Source organism: Papio anubis, chromosome 9 (genome assembly GCF_008728515.1).
Source record: "Papio anubis isolate 15944 chromosome 9, Panubis1.0, whole genome shotgun sequence".
NCBI lineage: Eukaryota > Metazoa > Chordata > Mammalia > Primates > Cercopithecidae > Papio > Papio anubis.
This window is the reverse complement of record NC_044984.1, coordinates 71,905,324-71,929,128: the sequence shown is the minus strand read 5'-3', so window position 1 is coordinate 71,929,128 and position 23,805 is coordinate 71,905,324. Positions and strand designations below refer to the sequence as shown.

Below are 23,805 nucleotides of genomic sequence, written 5' to 3'. Positions count from 1 at the left end.
TGAAAGACCTAGCTAGTTGTTTTTCAGGATGTGAGAAGTGAACAGTAAACAAAATTTCTAAGACAGATGTAAAAACAAAGCTTAGTTATGGCCCTTAGATCCACATCTTACTAAAAATTTCCTTCCTTTTCTCTCATTTCTTGCGAGCGCCATTGCTACTGGGTCCCCACACACCTATCCTGTACTAACAGAGTCCATAAGAGCACTGCAAAAGATGATACATTTCAGTATGAGTGGGGCTCTCTGCCATCTCTGACCCTTCTGATAAGCATTCTTTAGGTGCTTCTCACTCCAATGGAGCAATTCAGCAGGTAAGAGTTTCTAAAAAGCTAGAAAAATAAAGTCGAAGTGCATCCCTTAGTATTCAATCCCCACTTCTTACTAAAAAGCTCGCTAAACCCTTTCTTTTAAAATAAAGTTAGCACAGTTCTTTTTTCTATCAGTTCTTTTGACATCACGTAGAATCAAAACAAAGCTTGCAGTTGCCTCACAATTTTCTTTCCAGGCCAGCTGTATAATTCAGAAGGCCTAAGTTGATGTGTCCCAAGGATATGAAATTGGAGAATTTAAAATGCTACTTATGCTTTCCAATGGCAGTAGGGCAGGTGTTCTCTTTAAGGAGAGCTCTAGCCTGCTCCATTACTCCAGAGGTGCCTGAGACTCATGCCTCACCCTGTGTCTCAGAGAACTGTTCCTACAAGGTCAGTTCAATAGGTCCCTAGTATGAAGTCAAGGGTGAGAGAATACAGTAGAATCCTTGCCAGCCCACTGGATGGATAAATTCAGAGGACTTTAGAAACAAAATCACCAACTGGTAATGAAATCCAGACCCACAGAAACACATTGCTATACAGCAGGGTTGATTTCCGTGAAATAGTATGTTATTTTATTTCATAAGGTGCATTCATTTGCAATTTCAAAAGTTCTCTTTAAGCATAAACAAAAAGGACTAAGCAAAGAGAAATATTTTTTACCTTCTTCTGATCTTCTAGCTTGTGACTCACTGGATTCTTCCCATGTCTGTTCATTTCTGAAGATAAATCCATCACATTAGGTTCTTGCCCTTCAAAATGGAATCTGTTCAAAAAAGCAGCAAACTAATCCAAGATGCAAATTCTAGGAACACACTGGCCCGCCACGTTCCCCATCACACACCGTTTCCGAACTTCATCGACTCCAAGGAATGATTAAAAAATCCATTGATTGAATGGAAAAAACAAGGTTTGCAGTTTACTCCCAGGACCTTCCAAATCAGCATATCGTTTTTAAATGCTGACTCCTCAAAAGCAAAATAGTCATCCGAGAATTTTAACTTCAACTGCTATCTTTTTCTTTCTTCACGGTTTTCCATTTTAATAAAAAAATGACAGATTTCCTGTAAACCTATGATTTAAAGAAATAAATGCGCAGTTAATTCTCTTTCACCATTTTTGTTACAATTAGTAAAATAAATGATTATTTCAAAATTTCAAAATATTTTAGGCATAAGCAATATTTGACTTAAAAATAATGGCATTATTCTTCACCCTTATGACCTTTAAAATACCAAGCTAAAAAGTAACAAAGAAGACACAACTACTCATCAAACATGTATATATGATTTACTGTTCCACTCGAATTTCTGCATGTATAGAACCACAGAATTTTAGAAGACAGACCAATATGGCCAGATATTATGTTGTAGTTTGATAACTTTCATAGACAATTTTATTTAGACTTTGAAAAGGATCTGTAACACGGTTATTATCATTCCATTTTAAGATGACATAATTAAGATTAAGAGGGTAAATTTTTATAAGTCTAGTAAATAACAGAACTATAATTAGAATTCAGATTACTCTGACATCAAAAAACCATTATTTCTCCTACGTGTATTCTTCTTGACTCATATGACACATTTTGTCCCACAGGGATAACATAAACAAATTTGTCAAGTGCCTTACTGGGTTATAGATACACTATGCACAGTACTTCTTCTTAAAGGGATCATATAATCCAGTGGTTTCCAAGGCCAGCTAGACAATAGAATCACCTGAGAATAATCATAAACATACAGATTTCTGAGGTACACCCTTAACTCTGCTAATTTAGAAGCTACAGAGAAGTGCTTGGACACCTGTATTCTTTTCATCTCTTTTAGATACTTGTGATATAGAAAAACCACTCTTGAAACCTCTCCTTAATGCAGGGCTTCCTCAACTTGTCTGCACATTAGACTCACATAGGAGGCTTCCAAAACTACTGGAAGCCCCACATACTGTGTTTTGGCACCACTGTCTCAATATATAAATTCCCTTTGTAATTGACCAATTACTTCCTGAAGAAACCTATCATCTCAGGAGGTTTCTGTCCATTTGTAATTATTCATAATCTTCATAGTCATCAATGTGCACAAAATATGTTTAATTTGTTTTATATGACAGTTCTTCAAGTATCACCTTAGCCAGGTTAACCATACCTAGCACCTGCAAAAATTCCTTAGCACCATGGTTACTTCCTTCAGAAGAGGTTGCACTTTGCACAAGGCCCATAAACAGTGCTGTCCAGCACTGAGCACAGGGGTCAAGCACAACTTGCTCCCTTTAAGAATTCACCTCCAGATCCCTCAACACATGCCATGACAAGCATAAAACAACTGATAAACATACTTTAAGTCAACAGTAAATTAAATGTTAATACGTATGAAAAATCAGCTTCTAAATTGCCCTTTGCACTTCTCTATACATTTTTTTTTTTTTCTTATCTGGCATCATTTTCCCAATCCCTGTTCTGTCTTCAGCACCTCTGCTCTGCCATGCAGATATTTTAGTTTGTGCACTACTGTGAAAGTTTCCAGCACAGTAAACAACGTAGACAAGGACTTTGGCATAAGAAAATATGATCAATTTGAGGAGCTGAAAGAAATCCAGTGAGGAGCCACTGCTAAATTTTAAGAAGGCATGCACTATAATAGGGTTTGTGATTCTAACAGTTCACCTGAACTGCCATACAGAAAATAGGAGGGAGCCAAACTTGTACCAGAAAAATCTTACAGGCATTGTTAGAGCAATCCGAGAAATAAACAATAGCATCCCGAACTAGTGTAGGAGCCGACCAGGCGGAAAGAATGACCAAACTGAGTGATACATCACATAAGAGGCAGAGTTGACAGAATTGGTAATTGACTGAACATGAGTGTGAGTGTGTGGATTAAGGGTGCAGGAATATTACCTAATACAGCAAACTCATGAGAGACACACTTTGAACAAGAGAAGAAGAAAGGCATGGTAAAACAAAAGATACCTGCTAAAATCCAGGAAATTATAAGCTAATCTCACTGATGTTCATAGATGCAAAAATCCTAAACAAACATTAGCAAACTGAATCCAGGAATGTATAAAATGAATCATGCATCAATTCCAAATTGATACTATCCCAGGAATAAAGGTTAGTTTAAGATTTAAAAATAAACCAGTGTAACTCACCATATTTACAAAACAAGAAAAATTATATGCTCATCTCTATGGGTGTAGACATATAATTTGATAAATTAAACATTGATTCATGACCTAAAATTTATCTTGGCAAATGAGGAATAGAAGGGGACTTTCATAATCTTCCTTTATCTGATAAAGTGTATTCACCAAAAAAAAAAAAAAAAACTGCAAACATTAAACATATTGGTGAAAAGTTAAAAACTTTTCATATGATCAAGAACAACACACAAGTGGCTACTAATATGACTATACTTAAAGTCTAACCATGCAGTAAGACAAGAAAATATGAGATGAGGGAGGAAGGGGAGGGAGATGGGGAGAGCAAACAAGCAGTATAAACACTGGAAAGAAAGAAATAAAACTGTTATTTGAAAATGTTATGGTAATATATACAGAAAATATTAAAGAATCAAGAGATAAATTACTAGGATCAATAAGTGAGTTTGGTACGTTTCTGGATACAAAGTCAATATATAAAAATCCTTTATATTTCTTTATAATATCAACAAATATTTAGAAAATGAAACTTTGAAAATACACTATTTACAATAGCATTAAAAATATCAAATGCCCTGGAACAAATCTCACAAGAGAGTGTAAAAACTTTATGATAAAGCAATAAAACAACATCAAAAGAAAATAGAGATTTAAATAAATAGAGGGCTGTGCCATATTCAGAAATTATAAGACTCAATAATGTAGAAATAACTCATACCTAAAATATTTATTACATTAAATGCAATACCTATCAAAATCCCCACTTTTCTCTTTATAACTTTAGAAGATGCTTCTAAAAGGTATATGGAAATGCAAACAATCAAGAAAATCCAAGACACTGATGAAGAAGAACAAGTTAAAACTATTTGCTCTACTGGATGTTAAGGCATATTTTAAATCAACAGTAAAAATATGATAATAACAAGGGTAGAAAACTCAACCAATGGAACATAGAAATCCCCGAACCAGACTTTAACAGATATGGCCGGCCGGGCGCGGTGGCTCAAGCCTGTAATCCCAGCACTTTGGGAGGCCGAGACGGGCGGATCACAAGGTCAGGAGATCGAGACCATCCTGGCTAACACAGTGAAACCCCGTATCTACTAAAAAAATACAAAAAAAAAACTAGCTGGGCGAGGTGGCGGGCGCCTGTAGTCCCAGGTACTCGGGAGGCTGAGGCAGGAGAATGGCGTGAACCCAGGAGGCGGAGCTTGCAGTGAGCTGAGATCCGGCCACTGCACTCCAGCCTAGGCAAGAGAGCCAGACTCCGCCTCAGAAAAAAAAAAAAAAAAAAAAAAAAAACAGATATGGCCACTTTATTTGATAAAAGGTTGAATTGCAAAACCATGGAGAAAAAGTCTTTTCAAAAAAGAATGCCAGGTCAGTTGGATAGAAAAAACTTAAACCTGACTTCTACTTCACACTAACAATTTCAGGTGGACTGCTGATATAAATCTGACAAAAAATAAAGCTTCTGGGAAAATGCCTTCATTATCTGAGGGTAGGGGAAAATTTCTCAAGAGCTCAAAAGCACTGAACATGAAGAAAAATAACTATAATATCAAAAACTTGTATTAATCATAATACACCAATAAGAAAATATAAATTCAACTCATGGACTAGGAAAAGTTACTTGTTATATACATAATTACATGTAAAAATATCTAAAAAGTCAGTAATAAAAATACAATAGACAAAAATATCTGAATAGATGCTTCTAAAAAATAGTAATATAGATGAAGAACAGATTAGTCATTGCCGTGGCTTAGGGATGAGGTTGAGATGTGTCCAAAAGAGGCAGGAAATAGGAGCCCTGTGGTATGGTGTTAACAGCATTGTATCTTGATTGTAAGGGTGGTTACATGAATCTACGTATGTGATTAAGTTGCATAGACAATACACATATACAATTCAGTGTCTATAAAACTGGTGAAATATGAATCTGCTTACTCTGTGGACTGTACCAATGCCAACTTCCTAGTTTTTATCTTATACTATAGTTATGCAAGATGTTAACACCATAGTAAACTAATTAATGGGTACACAATACTTCCCTGTCCTTTTTTTGCTTATCTTGACACTTCCTATGACTCTAAAATGATTTAAATAATTTAAACATGAAAAGTTAAAAAGGATGGACAAATGGCCCATAGATACATGTAAAAATGAATACTCTTACTAGTAATCAGCACAATGCTAAGCAAAACTACATGAGATATAACTTCTCGTCTACCTAAGTTAATAAAAGGAATGACACTATCAACTGTTAGCAAAGACATAAAACAAATGGAACACTGCTGGTCAAAATGTAAATTAGTATAATTATTTTGGGAAAATGTTTAGTATTATCAACTAAGTTTAAAGATACACATACTTAATAACCCAGCAATAATATCCCTAGGTATGTACTCTTCAGAAATACATGCATATGTGCATTAAGAGACACAACAGGAAAGTACCTTCAACATAACCATAAAAAAAACTCAAAACAATCTGGAAACAAAGTTCAACATTAGAATAGATAAATAGCGTATGGTATGCTTATGCAGCAGACAATTGTACATTAATTAATATTAACAAACTATGGACACTCTTATCAATATGTATGAATCTTGAAAATATTAAGGAAGCCAAAACCAAAGCAAAAGAAATACATATACTACACGATTCCATTTATACGAAGTTGCAAAAACTGGCAAAACTAACCCATGGTGTTAGAAGTCAGGATACTGGTTACCTTCGGTGAGTGAGAGGGAATGATGTTTTAATAGCAATTTGATTACAGTGTTATCCATATTCATTTTTTTGACTTGGGTGGGCAGTACATTAATATAAGCTTTGTAATAATTCACTGAGCTGTAAATTAAAATTTTGTATAGTTTTCTCTTTGTAAATTATGCTTCACGATCAGAAAAAAAGCTAAGAAAAACCTCAGATACATCTATGTGTTTAGTGTTCCCATAAATGGTCTCTCCAATAAGCAACAATAAAAAAAAAGTTAGACTGATTAAACTTGTTATTATTAGGTGTCATTCTTATTTTTTAAGGTTATAGACCAGCTGCTTCACTATGGCATAGAATTTTGCCTAAGCACAATGTCAAGCTCATCAATAGCATGGTTTATCAAATGTCAGAAAATGTATTTATCTCCTAACTTTCAAAATATCTCCCCCTCTCTTTAGAGTAGTAAGGCATTACAGTCTGTCAACCATATTTTCCATACACATTATTTTATATTAGCATGAAATAATTTTTCCAAAACATTGCTGAAGTTCTAAATTATTCAAATTTATCTACATTACCTAATACCTTCCTCGTAGTAGGAAAAGACATATGGAAGACACAAAGCACTGTGTGCCTAATGTGTGCACAGCATAGTGCAGGCCGCAAATCATCAGATTTTAAATGCTCATACTTGTCTTTATACAGTTTACAGTCCATCAGAGAGTCAGATGTAATGAAAACAAAGGAGCACCAGCATATTCTTGTCAAATATCAAAACCTTAGAATACCAATGAGTTTACACCAATGCTAAAAGGCAATTTCATGTGGACAGAATTATGGACAATTATTCACATAAAAATTAATTTATGATTTCAGTTCATTTTAAATTAATAATTTAAGAAGACTTATCCTTACTTTTGCACAATAAAAATGATTTATGATAAAATTACAAAGCTGCTGGAATGTATATGAAGATATTGAAAAGTTGTTCTCTCATACGAAGGTAATTGTCAATATGTAATATTAATTCTCTACCACTTTTATTCAATATAATACAGTGGTTGGGTTTGGTAGTGAAATCAAATGCCTTTATGTATAAGTATAAATAGTTTCATGTTTTTATAGCTTAAAAGAATGTTTCCATACTGCTCAGATTCACCCAGGAGTCTCTCATCAGATAAAGGATAAATGTTTTCAGTGAGATTTTGAACGGATTTGTGAAGATTACTTTAGAGAGTGATTGGAGTATGTGCTACTCCTACCTCAGTCTGTGACAGGGATTTTACAGGGACCACTCAGAGAGATTGATGGATATTTTCAGCAGTTGAGGGGACACAGAAACCTAGTACCTGGGCAAGGTGAAGCGGCCTGTGACCGCAGGGCAATGACACATCTGAGAAGTAATTTGCAGTCTTCTCTGATCGTGAATCAAAATGTACACATCTTAGGGACCTGATAAAGAATGTGTGTAAAAATGTTTGCCTGAATTCACTTAGTAAAACCGATCCTGCTCAAAAGGGTAATTAGCCAGGGTAAGGGAACTCCTGAAGGAGGAAGCTGTGGGAACTATAGCTGGAAGGAGGAGCTGAGGAGACATCGGAATATCTGGCTCAAAGAGAGGCTACTATCCAGTTCAAGGGAGATGAGGTGAGGGAGGTCTAGCAGTACGGTTTTCAAAATTCTTAGACAAATAACCAGGAAAGTCAGTTTTAAACATCCCCCTGGCATACAGTCAATGAGCCATCTTACAATATTAAGATTTTCTTACCTCTCCTCTTTTCCTCACCTACCCTGCAAACACCCTAGTAAGTGGGGAGGAGGTGAAAGGAGAAAGACCTTTCCAAATAGCAGAGGTATGGTAGCAAAGGGCAGTAGTCTCTGGTCTTGGTTTGGGTAAAGAGGAAGAAGCTTTTGAATAAAGATGTGTTTACAGATATATTGAAAAAAATATTCAAATTCTGAATTGAAACCTGTTTTGTGACCAACAGTGAGACAGTGATCATAAATCTTTTTTTTTTTTTTTTTCTTTTAGATGGAGTCTTGCTCTGTCTCCCAGCCTGGAGTGCAGTAGTGTAATTTCGGCTCACTGCAAGCTCCATCTCCCAGGTTCACGCCATTCTCCTGCCTCAGCCTCCCGAGTAGCTGGGACTACAGGCGCCCACCACCATGCCAGGCTAATTTTTTGTATTTTTAGTAGAGATGGGGTTTCATCATGTTAGCCAGATGGTCTCGATCTCCTGACCTTGTGATCTGCCCACCTCAGCCTCCCAAAGTACTGGGATTACAGGTGTGAGCCACCGCACCCAGCCAATCATAAATCTTACACTATGTAAAAGTGAATGAAGCACAATTATATGATCCAAATTTACATCCATAGATAGAGAAGCAATTAATTCTATGAAGAAGTTTAAAGAAACAAGAAAGAAGTTTGGAATAGAGATTTAGATTTGTGAGTCATCAATCTCAAAAGGAGATCATGCATAGAAGTTACATGGGTTGAGAAAAGTACCAAAGACAGGCCTCTTGAAAAGATTCAAATTGCCTTAGGTACTATTTTCAAAATTAGCTCTTAATCCCATCCACTTAGCAAACTTAATCATACCTCTTAATTAAAATTCATCAATGGTTCTCTAATACCTGGAGCCCAAAAGAAAACAAAAATCAAAATTTCTCAGCATGATATTCAACACTCTACCCATTCTGTTTTTTTAACTTCCCAGCTCCTATTTTATTGTAGCTGTACAAAACAAGTTATAATACCTCAATATAACTTGTCATCTCACACCTTGGACATTTATAGATCCATGTATGCCACACGATCCACTTGGAAAGTTCCTACTTCATGTTTAAAAAGTTTCCTCAACTCATTTCCTCTCTGAAAGCTTCGCATTGTATCCCCACTCACCCAGACAAGTTAGGCGTTTTTATCCCCATGTTCTACAAGCATACACACACACACACACACACACACACACACACACACACACACACACCAATCATTGCCTATAAGGCTGAAAAGGTTATGCCAAAATTGTCTTATTCTAGTAAAAATAAATTTATAGTTTAGAAAGGCCATAAGTCAGGTGCGGTGGCTCACGCCTGTAATCTCAGCACTTTGGGGAGCTGAGGGGGGAAGATCACTAGGTCAGGAGATCAAGACCATCCTGGCTAACACAGTGAAACGCTGTCTCTTCTAAAATTACAAAAAATTAGCTGGGCATGGTGGTACACACCTGTAGTCCCAGCTACTTGGGAGGCTGAAGCAGAATTGCTTGAACCCAGGAGGCAGAGGTTGCAGTGAGCCAACGTCGTACCACTGCAGTCCAGCCTGGATAACAGAGTGAGACTCCATCTCAATTAAAAAAAAATAGAAAAAGAAAAAGAAAAAAAAAGAAAGAAAGGCCATAGGCCCCTTCTGAACTTATTATTTTAGCCATATTCTCTTTGAGATAGTACATACATACAACAAAGTACAAAAATCTTTAGTACACAGTCTATGACACATACATCTACTGAGTTAACCATGCATATCAAGATACAGAACATTTCCCAAATTTCAGAAGACTCCCTTATTTATCCTTTCACATAATAGTGCTAACGGTATCCACTACTCTGAGTTTTATCAGCATATTTTCCCTGTTCCTGAAACTTCAATATAATGAATACTACAGTGCCTACAGTATGTACTCATTTGTTTCTCCTCTTTTCTTTTCTCAACATTAAATCTGGAAATTGTGTCTGTGTTGTTACAAGTAGCAGTAGCTCATTCTTTTTTATTCGTTTACGAAGTGGAAGGTTGTGCTCATATGTCCCAATTCATGTAATTGACCAAAATAATGCTTAATTAAACTGGAATTTTTAATCATCCTGAATTCTGTATCCTAATTCAGGCTTTCTGGACTCTTCATGTTTACACATGAAGAAAATAAAGAAGTTCATTTTACTTCACCTATTTTTTTCCCAGGCTCTGTGACCTCTATTCAAGTCAAGAGAATACAAGAAGTTCCTGTGATCAGACTATTAACAGAGTAACAAATCTCAAATCCAGAAACTGTTTAAAAAATGACTGAAAATTTATTTAGGAATTTTAACTATTAGTCAGAGGTGATATGGTCATTATATACTCTTTAAATTCTCATATTGAGTTGTTGCTTCATCTTTATGTGGCTAAATCAGCATGTCTAAAGGGCAAAGAAAGGATCCAAGCCCAAATGGGAAGGGTTAAGAAGCTGTTCTAGCAGACCCACGGCCTTGGGTCAGAAGTTCCACTTGGTATCCCACCGTGCCCCAGATCCAAGACTCATTGTTACACATAACAAAGTACTCTACCCACAGTAAAAATATTAGAAGCCTAACAGAATAATATGACTGTTCAAAATATATTTTTAAAAAAATATTTAAAAATATTTTAAAGGGATTATTTTAAAAGGTTATTTAAACGTCAACATCTATTTGTGATTTAAATATTTTAAAAAGCAAAAAAAAAAAAAAATAGAAACAGGAATAAAAGAAAGTCAAATAGCTACAGCAGAAAATATTGTACTCACTAATGAACTGTCAAAAGAATATGTAGAGTATGATACCATTTATATAAAGTTCAAAAATCATTACTAAATATTGTGTGTAAATACAAACATAGTAAAAGTAGAAAAACATGTATGCAATGATAAATTCTTTAAAAGTCAAAAATAAATAAAGATGCTTAACACTACCATTTACATAAACCATTATGTTATAGGTCCTTATCACCATGTCAAGACAAAGAGAAATCAATACAAAATATAAGAATAGAAAAGGTAGAAAAAAATGTATATATTATTGACCAGAGACAGTACAGGAAAATTTATAAACAAATTATTTAGAATAATCAAGGTTATCTTTTATGATACACCAACAAAATGTACATTTGTATCATCAACAATAAAAACAGTAAAATAAAATGCAATTTTAAAACAAATTCTACTAGTAAGAGAAACAAAAATTATAATGTCCTTAGAGCTAAGACTAGAACAATATATGACCTTTACAAGAAACATTTTTTTGTTTTCATTGAAAGATATGAAGAGTATTTATATAAATGGAGAGATATAACATGTTTATGAATAGGAGGATTCAATATTATAAAGGTGCCAGTTGTCTTTTATAATTCCCTAAGTTCAATTCCAATCCAAATCTCCATATGTAACTTTTTAATGTAACTTAAAAAGCTGATTATGAAATTTATATGTAAGAGCAAAGGAAAATGAATAGGCAAGACCATTTTGAAAAATGCATGCTTTCGAGATTTTCAAGATATCAAGATTTATAAAAAATAGTGATATTTAAAACTGGGGAGAAATTGGCCAAAGGAAAAGGCAAATAAATTATTAGAATAGACTATATTGCTCAGAAACAGAAACATACTACACAGATTATTAATATGCAGTCCAATGAGGAAAAAAATTGACAATTAAAAAATGTTTGAGACAATGGGTTAAACACATGGGAAAATAAAACTAATAAAAAATAATTCTTAAATGAGACATAAAAAAATACAAACCCTCATGAAAAAGACTGATAAAACTGACTATATCCATGTGTACAACAAAGTGTCAGCATTTAAAATAGAAAACCCAGAGACTGGAAAAATACAGTATATGTGTCTCAGGATCCTTAGGGTGTCGCTTTTCCAGGCGGAAACTTCTGTTGCTCGTGGCGCCTTTCCCTGGGTTTTGCCTGGGTCTGTGGGCTCCATCCGCTCACTCGGTCCAGCAGGCTGGCATCAGCTAGTGCTACCAGCCAGATGACACGTCCGCCAAGGGTGGAGCCAGAAGTGCAGCAGTGAGGAGTGTGTGAATGAGCACAAGGTCTGGTCACAGCGTACACAGCCAGGATTGCTGGCTGTGGCAGGGCAAGCAGCTCCAGGCACCCACACAGATGCTTGGCTCATGCAAGGCTGCAGGTGAACCGGGCATTCAGAAAGCTGCTTCCGCTGCGGGGACCAGGGAACACAGTGGTACCTGGAAGCTTGGACCTGCCAGGAACTGCAGAACCCCAAAGAGGGTGTCACAGCCCGGCCTGGGGAGCCCCTAGTTCTGGGATCCCCAGAGGGATGCAGCTCTTCTCTCCTTCTCCTCGCCTGCAACATGATGAGCAGGGGTGCATGTTTCAACCCTGTATGTGTTATAGCTCTTTCAGTTCTGCCACCCGGCAGGTCCCAAATTCTTGTCCCTTTTAAAGGAAGAAGGAAGCATGCAGACAACTGGAGTAGAAACGAGGCAGAGAGGAGCTTCATTGAGACACAGAACAGCTCTCAGGATACCCAAAGTGGGTAGCTCCTTTCTGCAGGTAGGTCATCCGGACAAGAGTCCAGCTCTCAGCAGAGAGGAGACCCGGAGTGGGTAGCTCCTTTCCACAGGCAGGTCATCTAGGTGAGTTGAGAAGACTTGAATGGGTATCTGCTTCTCACAGCTGGTAGTCTCAATGTCTCTGTGAGTCTGGCTGAGTCTAGGGCTTTTTGTGGGCTTCAGAAGGGAGGAAGTGCATGCTGATTGGTCTACGGGTGGCCATGGGTGGGCGCTGAAAAGCACCATAAGTTTTCACTCCTGGCACAGATTCCACTTGCAACTGACAGCCTGGGCCCCATGCTTCAGGCCATCCCTGGCTTGAAGATGGGGCTTCACTCACCCCTTTCTGCCCAGGAGCCTGTCTGCTTCCCGCTGCCATCAATCATGTCAGCCACAGCACCCACCCACCCAGGCTGTTCAAGCGGAGGGCATGTCAAACCACCCTCAACCCACGCTGTGCCCCCGCTTCCATGCTCCTCAGTGCCCAAAGTCCGGAGGGGGCTGAGGAGGCAGGGACCTATGAGGCAGGGACCTAATGTGTCAGTATTACCCTGAGCAAGCATACACCCAGCCAAGTTGTGACAGTGTCTGGGCTCAGCCTCAACTGTGCTCCAAAATCAGAGCAGGCACTGGGAGCGAGGAGAGGCCAGGCCATGGGAGCAGGCAGAGGGGCTTCCTGGCCCGAGAGTGCAGGGATGCCTGGGTCTGGAACTGCAACAGGGCAGTTGCAGCTGTGCCTGGTGAGCAGAGGGATCCTGACCCACCGACTTAGAAAGGGGCAAATCTCTCCCTCTTGCCCCCCATCTCCCCCACATGGAGCACAAGCATGCAGCCCTAGACACACCTTCCCAGCTACAGCCCGAGTCTTCACAGTGGCCGTTCTAGATGGGCTGCCACTGCCATCATATATACGTGTATACGTACTAAAAATATAATTCTTACGAAGTAACTAAAAACAAAGAAGACAAGTGACCCAGCAGAAAAAGAAGCCGAGTATATATACATATATGATGAAGCAATTCACACAAGAACAAACATGGATGGTGATATAGTTTGGCTGTGTGTCCCCACCCACATTTTATCTAGAATCGTAATCCCCACATGTCGGAGGAGTGGCCTGGTGGAAGGTGATTGGATCATGGGGGCACATTTCCCCCTCGCTGTTCTGATAGTGGATAAGTTATCACAAGACCTGATAGTTTACAAGTATGTGGCACTTCTTCTTCTCTCTCTCTCCTGCTCCACAATGTGAAAATGCACTTGCTTCCCCTTCCCCTTCCGCCGTAATTGTAAGGTTCCTGAGGCCTCCCAAGCCATGCTTCCTGTTAAGCCTGTAGAACTGTGAGTCAATTAAACCTCTTTTCTTCATAAATTTCCCAGTCTCAGGTATTTCTTTATAACAGTTTGAGAACGGATTAATACAGATGGCCAACAAGCACATGAAAAGCAGTAAATGACAAATTACACATCTTTTTTAAAAAACAAGATAGTAGCAGAGTCCCATCTAAAAGAGTATTTAAAAACTTTAAATGTTACCAATATCAACTGTTGGCAAACATGGGCTAATACTAAAACTTCCGTAAACTGCCAGTGACTATGTAACTGGTGCAAATACTTTTAGTGACTTATGTGGCAAAATCCAGTAAAATTTAATGTCAACAGACCTTATCATGCATCCATTGAATTTCTTGGGAGAAATACATACACTAAAATACATGAATGAGAATGTTCATTGTAGCCTCTTTGGCATTGGTAAAACATTTGAAATATTCTAAATATTCATTATCAGGTATCTAGATCAGTAAATTATGACATGTATCTGTATAACGGCATGTTTTATAATATTTAAAATTTACGTATTAAACTTTGAGCTACCCACACAAACAAATCTTAATATAATCATGCATCAAACAAGTTGCACAAGAATAGAGAATGATGTCACTTACAAATTTAGAAACATGTAAAACAGTAATAAATACCATTTGGATACAAATACAGATATGGTAAAAGCATTAAAAATGTGTTAGAAATGACAAATCCTAAATCAGGATTGCAGTTGTTTTCTGGAATGAGGACATGGAAATAAAAAGAGTTACAACAGGAGCATTTAGTAATTCCAGTATTCCATTTAGGAATTCCAATATTTTATATCTTTAAAAAAATTTCTGAAGCAAAATGTTAAAATACGGCAAAGCTAGATGTTGAGTACATGAAAGTTAATCATTATTATTCACTCTGTTTTTCTTAATCATTATTATTCGCTTTGTCTTTCTTAACACCTAAAATAGTTCCTCCATAAGAAATGTTAAAAAAAAAAGTTATAGAATGCAAAATTATTTTTAATAAATAAGTCAATCAACCAACCAACCATTAGACTATAACATGGGATTTTCAACAGGGATAAGATCTCTTCATGTGGCATTTGGCATTGTGCTGGAAGACTCTCTTTTTCATTGTACTGGAGAGTATTGCTGGCATTTACCAGGGGAGGGAGATGATAAATATCTTGCCATGCATTGGTACAATCCAGTACCAATAAAAATTGCCCACAGATCACCTATCAACAGACACAGCCACCACACCAATCTGTCTCAGAACGTACTTAACTTGACCACAGTCTTATCTCAAGCCCCTCACCATGAGAAGATGGCTTATTTCTCGGGATCCTTTCCTTAATAACATTATTTTCCCTAGAGTGTCCTATGTGTCAGAGGTTGTTCTAGGATCAGGCAGGAAGAAAAAGATGCATAAGGCTCTGCCCCAATACCCACCCCGTAAGCTGAATTCCTACCTCACCCTCTCAGCTAAAGTGTTGGGCTCCATCAAGTCAACCCTAGGAAATCTTTATTGCCACCTGATTCAGATGCAAACAATCAAACAAAGTCTCAGTGCCATTGGTTGCCCTATAAATGCCCCTCCACACAAATGTATTCCTTTTTTTGGTATCATGAAGAATCGGACAACCGGAAAGTAAACACTAATGCAATACAATTTTGTGGGTGAGTTTCCAGAAAACTGTAATATAAGACAAAACAAGCTTTTCTCTTGTATACTATGTATTCATAAAAGGTATTTTTTAAAACTGCCTTTCATCATGCTTTATAAACTAAGTTATTGCAAAATTCCATCTTTCCCACTTGTGATACACAGGAGAAATAAAAACAGCAGGGGAAAACATTATGTTCCTTGCAACATGGCTGTTCTGCCTCATTTCTGTAGCCTGCAAATGATAGGCTATTTGCCCTTATCAGATAAATTGGCTCTGCAGCCACATTTAAAAGAACATACACTGGTTTTCAGCAGGAAGTTTGGACTTGATTACTTCAAGATAAAAGGACGTAAGAAAGGTTGAATATCATTTTGAGACAATAACTTATGTGTAATGGGGATTGAACAGTATAATGCATCTATATTCTTAGGTACTAATGATAAGTAGAAAAAAGCTTGCATCTTTCAGCTAAATTTGTTTATTTCCTGAAAAGTCAATGTAGTAATTCAAGGCCAAGTGACAGGAAATTACAGTTTCCTGGCTGACATCAATTCAATCTTCAGTAATAGTTCTTAAATGGAGTGTCTATGCTCAGAAGAGAGGGAAACACACACACACACAATATTTCCAATAACTCAGGTCACAACCCAGGTGATATGGCAAACATTATGTGGCTAATACTATGATGTATGCCTACAAACATGCATTGCCTTATTATGCGATTTTAATCAAACCTACTTTTTGATCAGGTTCTTACATTTAGTCTTGTATATGAACTTGGTTATTTAGAGAACACAGGCTCTCATAAGCAAGATTTGAAACACATGGCTGTTTCTTATTGCAACATTAACTAGATAATCATTTCATCTAGGTAGTCACAAAAGTAAATACACTAAGTAAAGTTTTTAAAAATTAAATTAAAAACAAAAATTGATTTCTAGTCTCCTTGCTCAAGTGTTATCAATAATACATAGTTCTCTCTTGGGAGAAGGGAGCCTTTCTCACCTTTTCTACCTATGCTCAGGACCTCATCCTATATATCATCTGTTTAAACTCTCCTGATAGAAGAGACTACTAATTTTCACCCAATATCCATTCTCCATTTATCCTCAAGGTTTCAGCTGCACATAGGGCCTCAAAATGGGAGACTACGTTCCCAGTTTCCCTCTTTGCAAGATCTGGACATTTGATGATGCTGTAGCCAATAGAATGCACACGCCACTTTCAGATGACATAATTTCAAAAGGAAATTACAATTTTCTCTCTTTCCCTCAAATACATGGCTGTTTCTTATTGCAATAGCAACAAAATAGGTGATCGAGTCAGGTTAGGTAACATTATTGAAGCAAACCTAAAATATACTGAAAAAAGATCTGATGACATATCAAAAGAAACAATTTGGACTTCATAAATTTTGAAATAGAAATTTTAAAAACTTCTATGTGTTACTCATCATGGTTTCAATTCAGTTTATTAATTTTCCAATAAAAGGGTTATACACTTTTAAGAATCCTTACAGTTTTAATATTCTAAGATTTTATACATTGCTTCCTAATTTCTGCCACTTTCTTAGCCAAAGCCTTTCATTATCTTGATTAGTGCACTGCAACCTACAGATACTCTGAGGAGAAGCACACTCCCCTTGTTAAGAGATGTTCTCATCCTCCCTTGAGTTCAGATAATCATAAGCCGTGATTTGCTGCCATTTGTAACCCAGTCCTCTACATTTTACTTCCTATTATATCCAACCTTTGGGCACTAGTCCAACACCAATAAAGAAGCAAATGCTATTTATCCAGTATCAAAAATTCCAAATTAAGTAGAGAATAAGAAGCCTAGCCAGCAGATAAAACTGTAGAAATTTTCTACTAGAGAAATCAATGGTATATTTTGGAGAGGGAGATCAAAGAGAAAGCAGCCCTTAGTAGAGTCATTCCTTCATGTAATACAATTTGTAAAAGGATGGGGAGGGGAGAAGGCCTTTAGAAAACAGTCAGTAGTATTTTATGTCCCACACAAATCCTGCCTTGTGTATTTTTTCTTCTTGATATAGCAGAGTATTTTTATATTTTACTTTTAACAGTTTTAGAAGAGACTATGCTGCATATTCTGCACATCATTTTTTCCTCCTGTGCATATGGAAAGACCACATTTTAGCATGTGGTAAATAATACTACTCAGGCCCAATAAGTATGAGAACCAGAAGCCTGGGCTCATCCAATTCATTTTTTGGGTTAGTGTACCTGATATCTCTGACAGACACCACTGGTTTTTCATGAATATACACCATCCATCATCCCCTTCTTCCTTCGGCTGCGGATACCCCAAATTAAAAGATGCAAATTACAAAGACAAAGAACTGTCTAGCTAGAGGCTCTTCCCAGTCTCCCTTGCAACTGAGGATGACCATATGACACATTTTTCATTAGTGGGATATAGGCAGAATTCATTCATGCCACCACTTGTAGATGAAACAGATATATGCTCATCTGATCTTTCCCTTCCCACTAGCTAGATTATAAATGGTACAGAAGGAACCAGAGCAGCCATCACGGACCATGCCATGAAAGCTGCATGTTAAGAAGGACATACCAATGAGATTGAGTGAGTCTGAGTCCCTGGGTGGCTATGTGAGTGGTAATACACTATCAGCCCTGGACTGTCTTTGGACTACACTGTAAGAATGAAACACACAAACCAAAACACTTTTCTCTTTGGGAGGTGGGCAAGATTACTTATAAGAGCAACTTGGACTGTACCTTAACTGATATTCATCCTTACTCCATGTAACATCACCCTAAGAGTATTCCAGTAACTGTCCTATTTTGGATTGGGGTTCATTCTACTCCCACTACCTCCCACTTACAGAAAGTTTAACCACATTTCTCTTTCCGAGTTTTTCTTGGAAAAAATTGTTTTCATGCCTCAGTTTGGAATCCTGATTTGGCCTCACATTCTGTCTCACTATCCTCAATCCCTCTTGGGTCATGCTGGCTGGATGTGTACTTGGTCTCAGCAATGTCCCAGCTTGAATATGGCTGTGATGCTCTCACAGTCTTCCTCAAAAAAGAAGTTTGCCTCATTTTTCTAGGACTTATGATCTCACATTTTCCCTAGTCCTTTTTCCACTGAACCTCTTTCCCTAATGCATATGTAAATACATTACAACCACAAAAGAAAATTGCTACAGTAAGAGAAGTAAGGTATACTCTTGGCAGTTTCATTTTCATGTTTGTAGTTTCAGCATTTGTCAGCTCTTTGTAGTAACTTTAAGTGGCCATGGCATTTAATGACCTACAGTTTTGCTTTGACTTTGCTAGTCATTGTTGTCATGGTATTGCACTTTCTAGTACAGAGGGGAAAGAAAGAGGTAGAGCGGAAGGAGATGGAGGAAATGCAAGATGGCCAGAGAGAGAAGAGAGAGAAAGAAAAGTGAAATGAGAAAACAGAGCAAGGATTTGGAGAGACCAGGGGAGAGAGGCTGATGGCGGGGAGGACAGGGTAGAGAAGGAGAGATGAGAACTCTCAGTCAAGGCTCTTCATAGATTGGAAGCCTACAAAACAAATATAACTCGAATATATGTTAAGAGGGCAGATAAATACTTACATGGGCCTGCCCCTCTATTGCCACAGTCAGAGAGGGGAATAACTAAAATACTTCACAAATTCCTCCATTTCCAAGGAAACTGAAAGCAATTCTAAGAAACAAATGGCATGCCTTGTGCATCCCAGAAACGATCTCTTACCAGTACCTCGCCTGAGAAAGTTAAAAAGAAGTGATTCCTCAGTAAGTGAGATTGTTCCACTTCCTATGAAAGCAACAAAATACCTTATTGACCCAAAGATTGGAAAATAAAAGCATTTTCTTGACCATGTTGGAGGAGTAGAAATATTTATTCCTTTATCATTCTGGTTTCCATTGTAACCTTTAATGCTAGAAAGAAATGTGGTTTTTTGGTAAAGAAAAATCAAATTCAGAAAGGAGAAATATTTTTAAAGGAACTGGGTCTGAGAAATCTAACCTATGGAAATGAAGTACAGAATTCTCCAAAGGGGTTTTAGAATCTGACTTTGATTAAAAATCCACTCCTTTGAAATAATAGGAATTCCTATTTTCCAATGAGAATTTCAAGCAAACATTTATTTTTAGAAAGTTACCAACTTATGTTGAGAGTAGTCCAGGTCTGTTGACCCAATAGGAGGTAGCTATTGAGTGTTTTACTTTGGTTTGGCAGCATTTTTTAAATTATTAATAGTTTAGAAATGAGTCCAGTAATCAGTAAAATTTTTCAACAGAAATTTACTTATTATACAGCAAATAAAAACTTAAAGTGCATGATTGTTTACTAATTTCTTACAGAGTTTAAGGTGGATAATTAAAATACAATTAGACAAAGCACTGATAACATCAAACAATTGTGGGAAACATTAAGATTTTTAATAAATGTTGAGATATATCCTATTGGAAAAATGTTTCTGGAATTATAGCAAAAGTCACTATAGAATATGACACAATATAAAAATACTATGAACTAAACACTGCTTAGTTGTAGACAACCAAGTACAAGTTTTAAAATAGGTGTTAATGAAAAAAATCATTAGTCACATATCATGTTTGCCCAGCGATATCATTTAATATTTCTATCCAAACAAAACCAAACTGGCAACTAACCTGGTAGTATAATTTGTGATAAACCTAAATTTTAAAATGTCAGGCTTTCTAAAAACCAGGTTAGACTTTAAAATATTCTATTACTTAAGATATTCTAAGTTGCTGCCACTATATCAGTGAACCAACATAGGTCACGGAGTTTAAGAACATGCACAAATGTGGTTGCTCCAAGCTTCTACAACAGAACTCACTGACACTTTGCAGAGTAAAATGTTTTTGCTTGGTATCATAATTCCCCTCTTTTGTGTGTCTTGCTCAGAATTGCTTTACGGGTACTGTATCAAGTTTTATTATTATCACAGGGTAGGAAAAATAAAAGAACACTCAAATGTTAACAGGGAATAAATGTTTAAAATAAACAGGCATTAAGAGAATGCAGTTATGTGGAAAAGTATACTACGAGTGTTCAGAACTTTGTATCTCTCTATTGTCCTGGAAGAACTAATCAAGAATGACTGTGCAAAGGAATTCAACACTCAGGGACATGGATTATACTGAGAAAAATACTTTAAAATTATACAGGCAATTGATTCATAAATCTAGCCGTATTTCCCATAATCAATGTGATTGTTGTTTTCCATGCCTAAACCTGTATCTTCCTCTAGTTTTCTCAAGGTTAGTGTAGAATTGATAAGGGCCAATTGACCAAGAATGCTTCTCACACACTTGTAGGAAATAAACTCATTTCCACAAAGTTGGAATCGTGTATTTCTGTCAAGGACCTAAGTTAAAAGAACTTTAGATATTTGTAATTAAATGTCTGTATAGGAATTATCTTTTAGAAAGTCGATTAGCCCCTGGAGAATCCCTTAAACCATGTCACCAAAGGATCTGTCCTGGAAGTTTTATTTTTAGAAAAAAATATTTTGTTATCAGCCTGGGAAATGGAAAGAAACATATACATATGAAATTGACATATGCTTGAGCTTGGCTTGGTGACAGTACATGGATGAGGCTAGGGAAAAGAGAAGCAAAAGGCAGTCCAATTCTTTAATTCCTCATTCTCTGAATAAAACCACTCTGAAGTTCTTCTCAGTTTTCTCTCCATTTCTACTGTCAGGGAAAATAAGGAAGGGAGAAAAAAGGAAGAGAGAACAAATAGTACCAAGTAAGTATGAGAATGAGATAGCTTCTTATATCTTTTCTAGTTTTCCCCACATCTCTTCCTATAGAAGATACTCAAGCTCTGTCTAAACACAGCACAAAAAGCAAGTGTATACTAAATTTTTCTCATAGTTTAGTATCAGTATACAGAGGAGTTGTGTTTTGAAACCCAGTAATTGAGTACACAGTAGCTTCATTTACTCACCAAACCTAAACATCCAATAAAGAGTCAACAATCTCCAGTGGACGCTCTGTACACGAGCCTACCCAGGATATTTTAGAAGAGCAACTTAGGTCTCTATTTAACAACTGTGGGGTAGCTCAACTGTCTTTAAATTAAAAAGTGTAGGTTTGTGTAAGTGTATTTCTCTGCATATGTATATGTAGAGAAGAATTAGTTGTCTCTGAGAAGTATGACTACAAGTGTTTTTTTTTTTTCCTTTTTCTAACAGAAAATTTCAAAAGTATATAGAAGTAAAGAGAACAGCATAATGAACCTCTGTTCTTCACCTAGTTTCAATCCTTATCATGGTCAATATAGTTTCATCTAGACCCCACCTCCTCTCCCGCTAGAAACTATTTTGAATCAAATCCTATCATATTTCATTACAAATGCATTTCCTTAATTTTTTACTTTACATATTTTCCAATGTTTTCCATATGAATGCTTACTTTACATTAGAAAAAATATGAATGCTATCAAACAAAATTATGAAATCCAAGTCAGGACAAAGAGACTATTAAAGGCTAAATATAAATTATAAATTAATAAAGAACATGGCTCATTATTATAATGCTTATTACCTTGGCGTTGGAGACTTTTTATTAAAATTTTCTATTTTGATTATCTTTTTACCTCTTTATATGTTCACAATTTGGAAAGATGTTCAGAGCTTTGAATTGTGCTAAAGAACATATGAAATACAGATACTTATGAAATACTTCTTCCGTTATACATGGATGTATATTTTCTTTCTGCCCTCTCTATTTCACTTTAGCAGTGTCTTCATGTTTTAGGATCTGTTTATACCTCCTTTGTGCAATCCAAAAAATAATTCAAATGTTGAGGCAGTCATGATATAAGGTGTTTGTTTATTTAAAACCTACTGAGAATTATCTGCAATTATTCACTATGTAGTTTCAAAATATATGTTCTGTTCAAAAGTGCTATTTGGGGGTTGAAATAAATATGTTTTCAAAAGATATAATTAAGCCTCATGTTAATTTTGAGACATTAAATATAGAATAAAATGAGCTTTTATCTAAAGCTACTACCTGAATCCAACCGTGGCTACCTGTTGGGAAACAAAGGGTAATCTGTGACAAGTAGACTATCAGAAAGGTCCGTCATTACAAAATGTGTCATTAAAAAAATATATGTTCACTTTCATTCATATACCATTCACTTACATTCACACACAATCACATTCTTCTGGCTTGGGCCAGTGTGTGTTAGGGATCAAGTACAGAGTATAGTAAATGGTATTCTTGGTAAGGAAAGACCAAGTGTGATACAAAGAATATAAATGAATATATTCTCTCCAAAATGTTGTTAGCTGACAGCAAAAATATAACCTATAGTTTGATGCAGTCAGTGCAATGCCAATCACATCCTCTTCTCCATAATCAACACTCTACCTGAAGGCAGGCTTGATATGGGGGGATTGTGAGAGCCAACAGGAGAAAGTAGTGACACTTCTTATTTCAATTTATTTCCATCTAGGCAGTTCCACTATAGAGGACCGCAGTTTCAGAGAGGAATGAGCTTCAGGAAATAAGCAGAGATGGTTTCTGATTTAATCCTGAGTTTAATTAAATACCCACAGAAATACTATTATGTGCCATTTTAAAATTGTACACACTGCCTTATTAGGCCCACTAGAACAATCTAAAAGTGATGTTGTTAGTATTTCTAATTAAAACCAAAAGAACCACTGATGAAAGCTATAAATAAACCCTCCCTGGAAAGACTTTTTTCTTGTCATTTGTCTTCCTGATTATGAAAATAAGGATTGTGTCACAACCATACTCCCTGCTGAATCTGTCTATGAACTGAGTATCTAACTTGCAGTGTTGCTATTGCATTTGGCTATGAGGCTGACTACTGATCATCATTCACGATTTGATCAATTAGTTACCAAGCACACAATAAAGGCAGAGGTCAGACACCATCATCAACTAGGGACAAAATGAGGTACAGATGTCTATACCATGGCAACAGGGTAACAGGCAATCAGCTGGTAACCACAAACCACTGTTGATATTACAACCTGAATTCACATCACATAAAACAATTAGGAAGACCAATCCTTACAGCTGTTATGCAAAACAACAGAGAAGCCAGACAGTGTGCTGTGGAAGCACCTGGCTTATTTTTGAGCCAAACAATTTCTTATGTGGCAACATGTAGAAGAGAGAATGTATTATTTATTGAACATTCATACTACAAGAGAGCAAGAGGGCAAAATCATGTCTCAAGTGAAATAACAAATCAATAAAAACTCACTCCATTCTATT

The 23,805-nt window shown here is 36.6% G+C and overlaps 1 protein-coding gene across 2 annotated transcripts in view; it reads right to left on the bottom strand.

The window, feature by feature from the left end:
* The window catches only part of NAV3 (neuron navigator 3), a 946,218-nt gene that overhangs the window by 634,659 nt on the left and 287,754 nt on the right, over positions 1-23,805 (bottom strand). For both annotated transcript variants that reach the window (XM_021923304.2, XM_031651088.1), the window contains one exon: positions 975-1,383. In XM_021923304.2, the coding sequence (XP_021778996.2) occupies positions 975-1,046 (72 nt within the window). In that variant the 5' untranslated portion in view covers positions 1,047-1,383. The remainder of the gene's footprint in view (positions 1-974; positions 1,384-23,805) is intronic.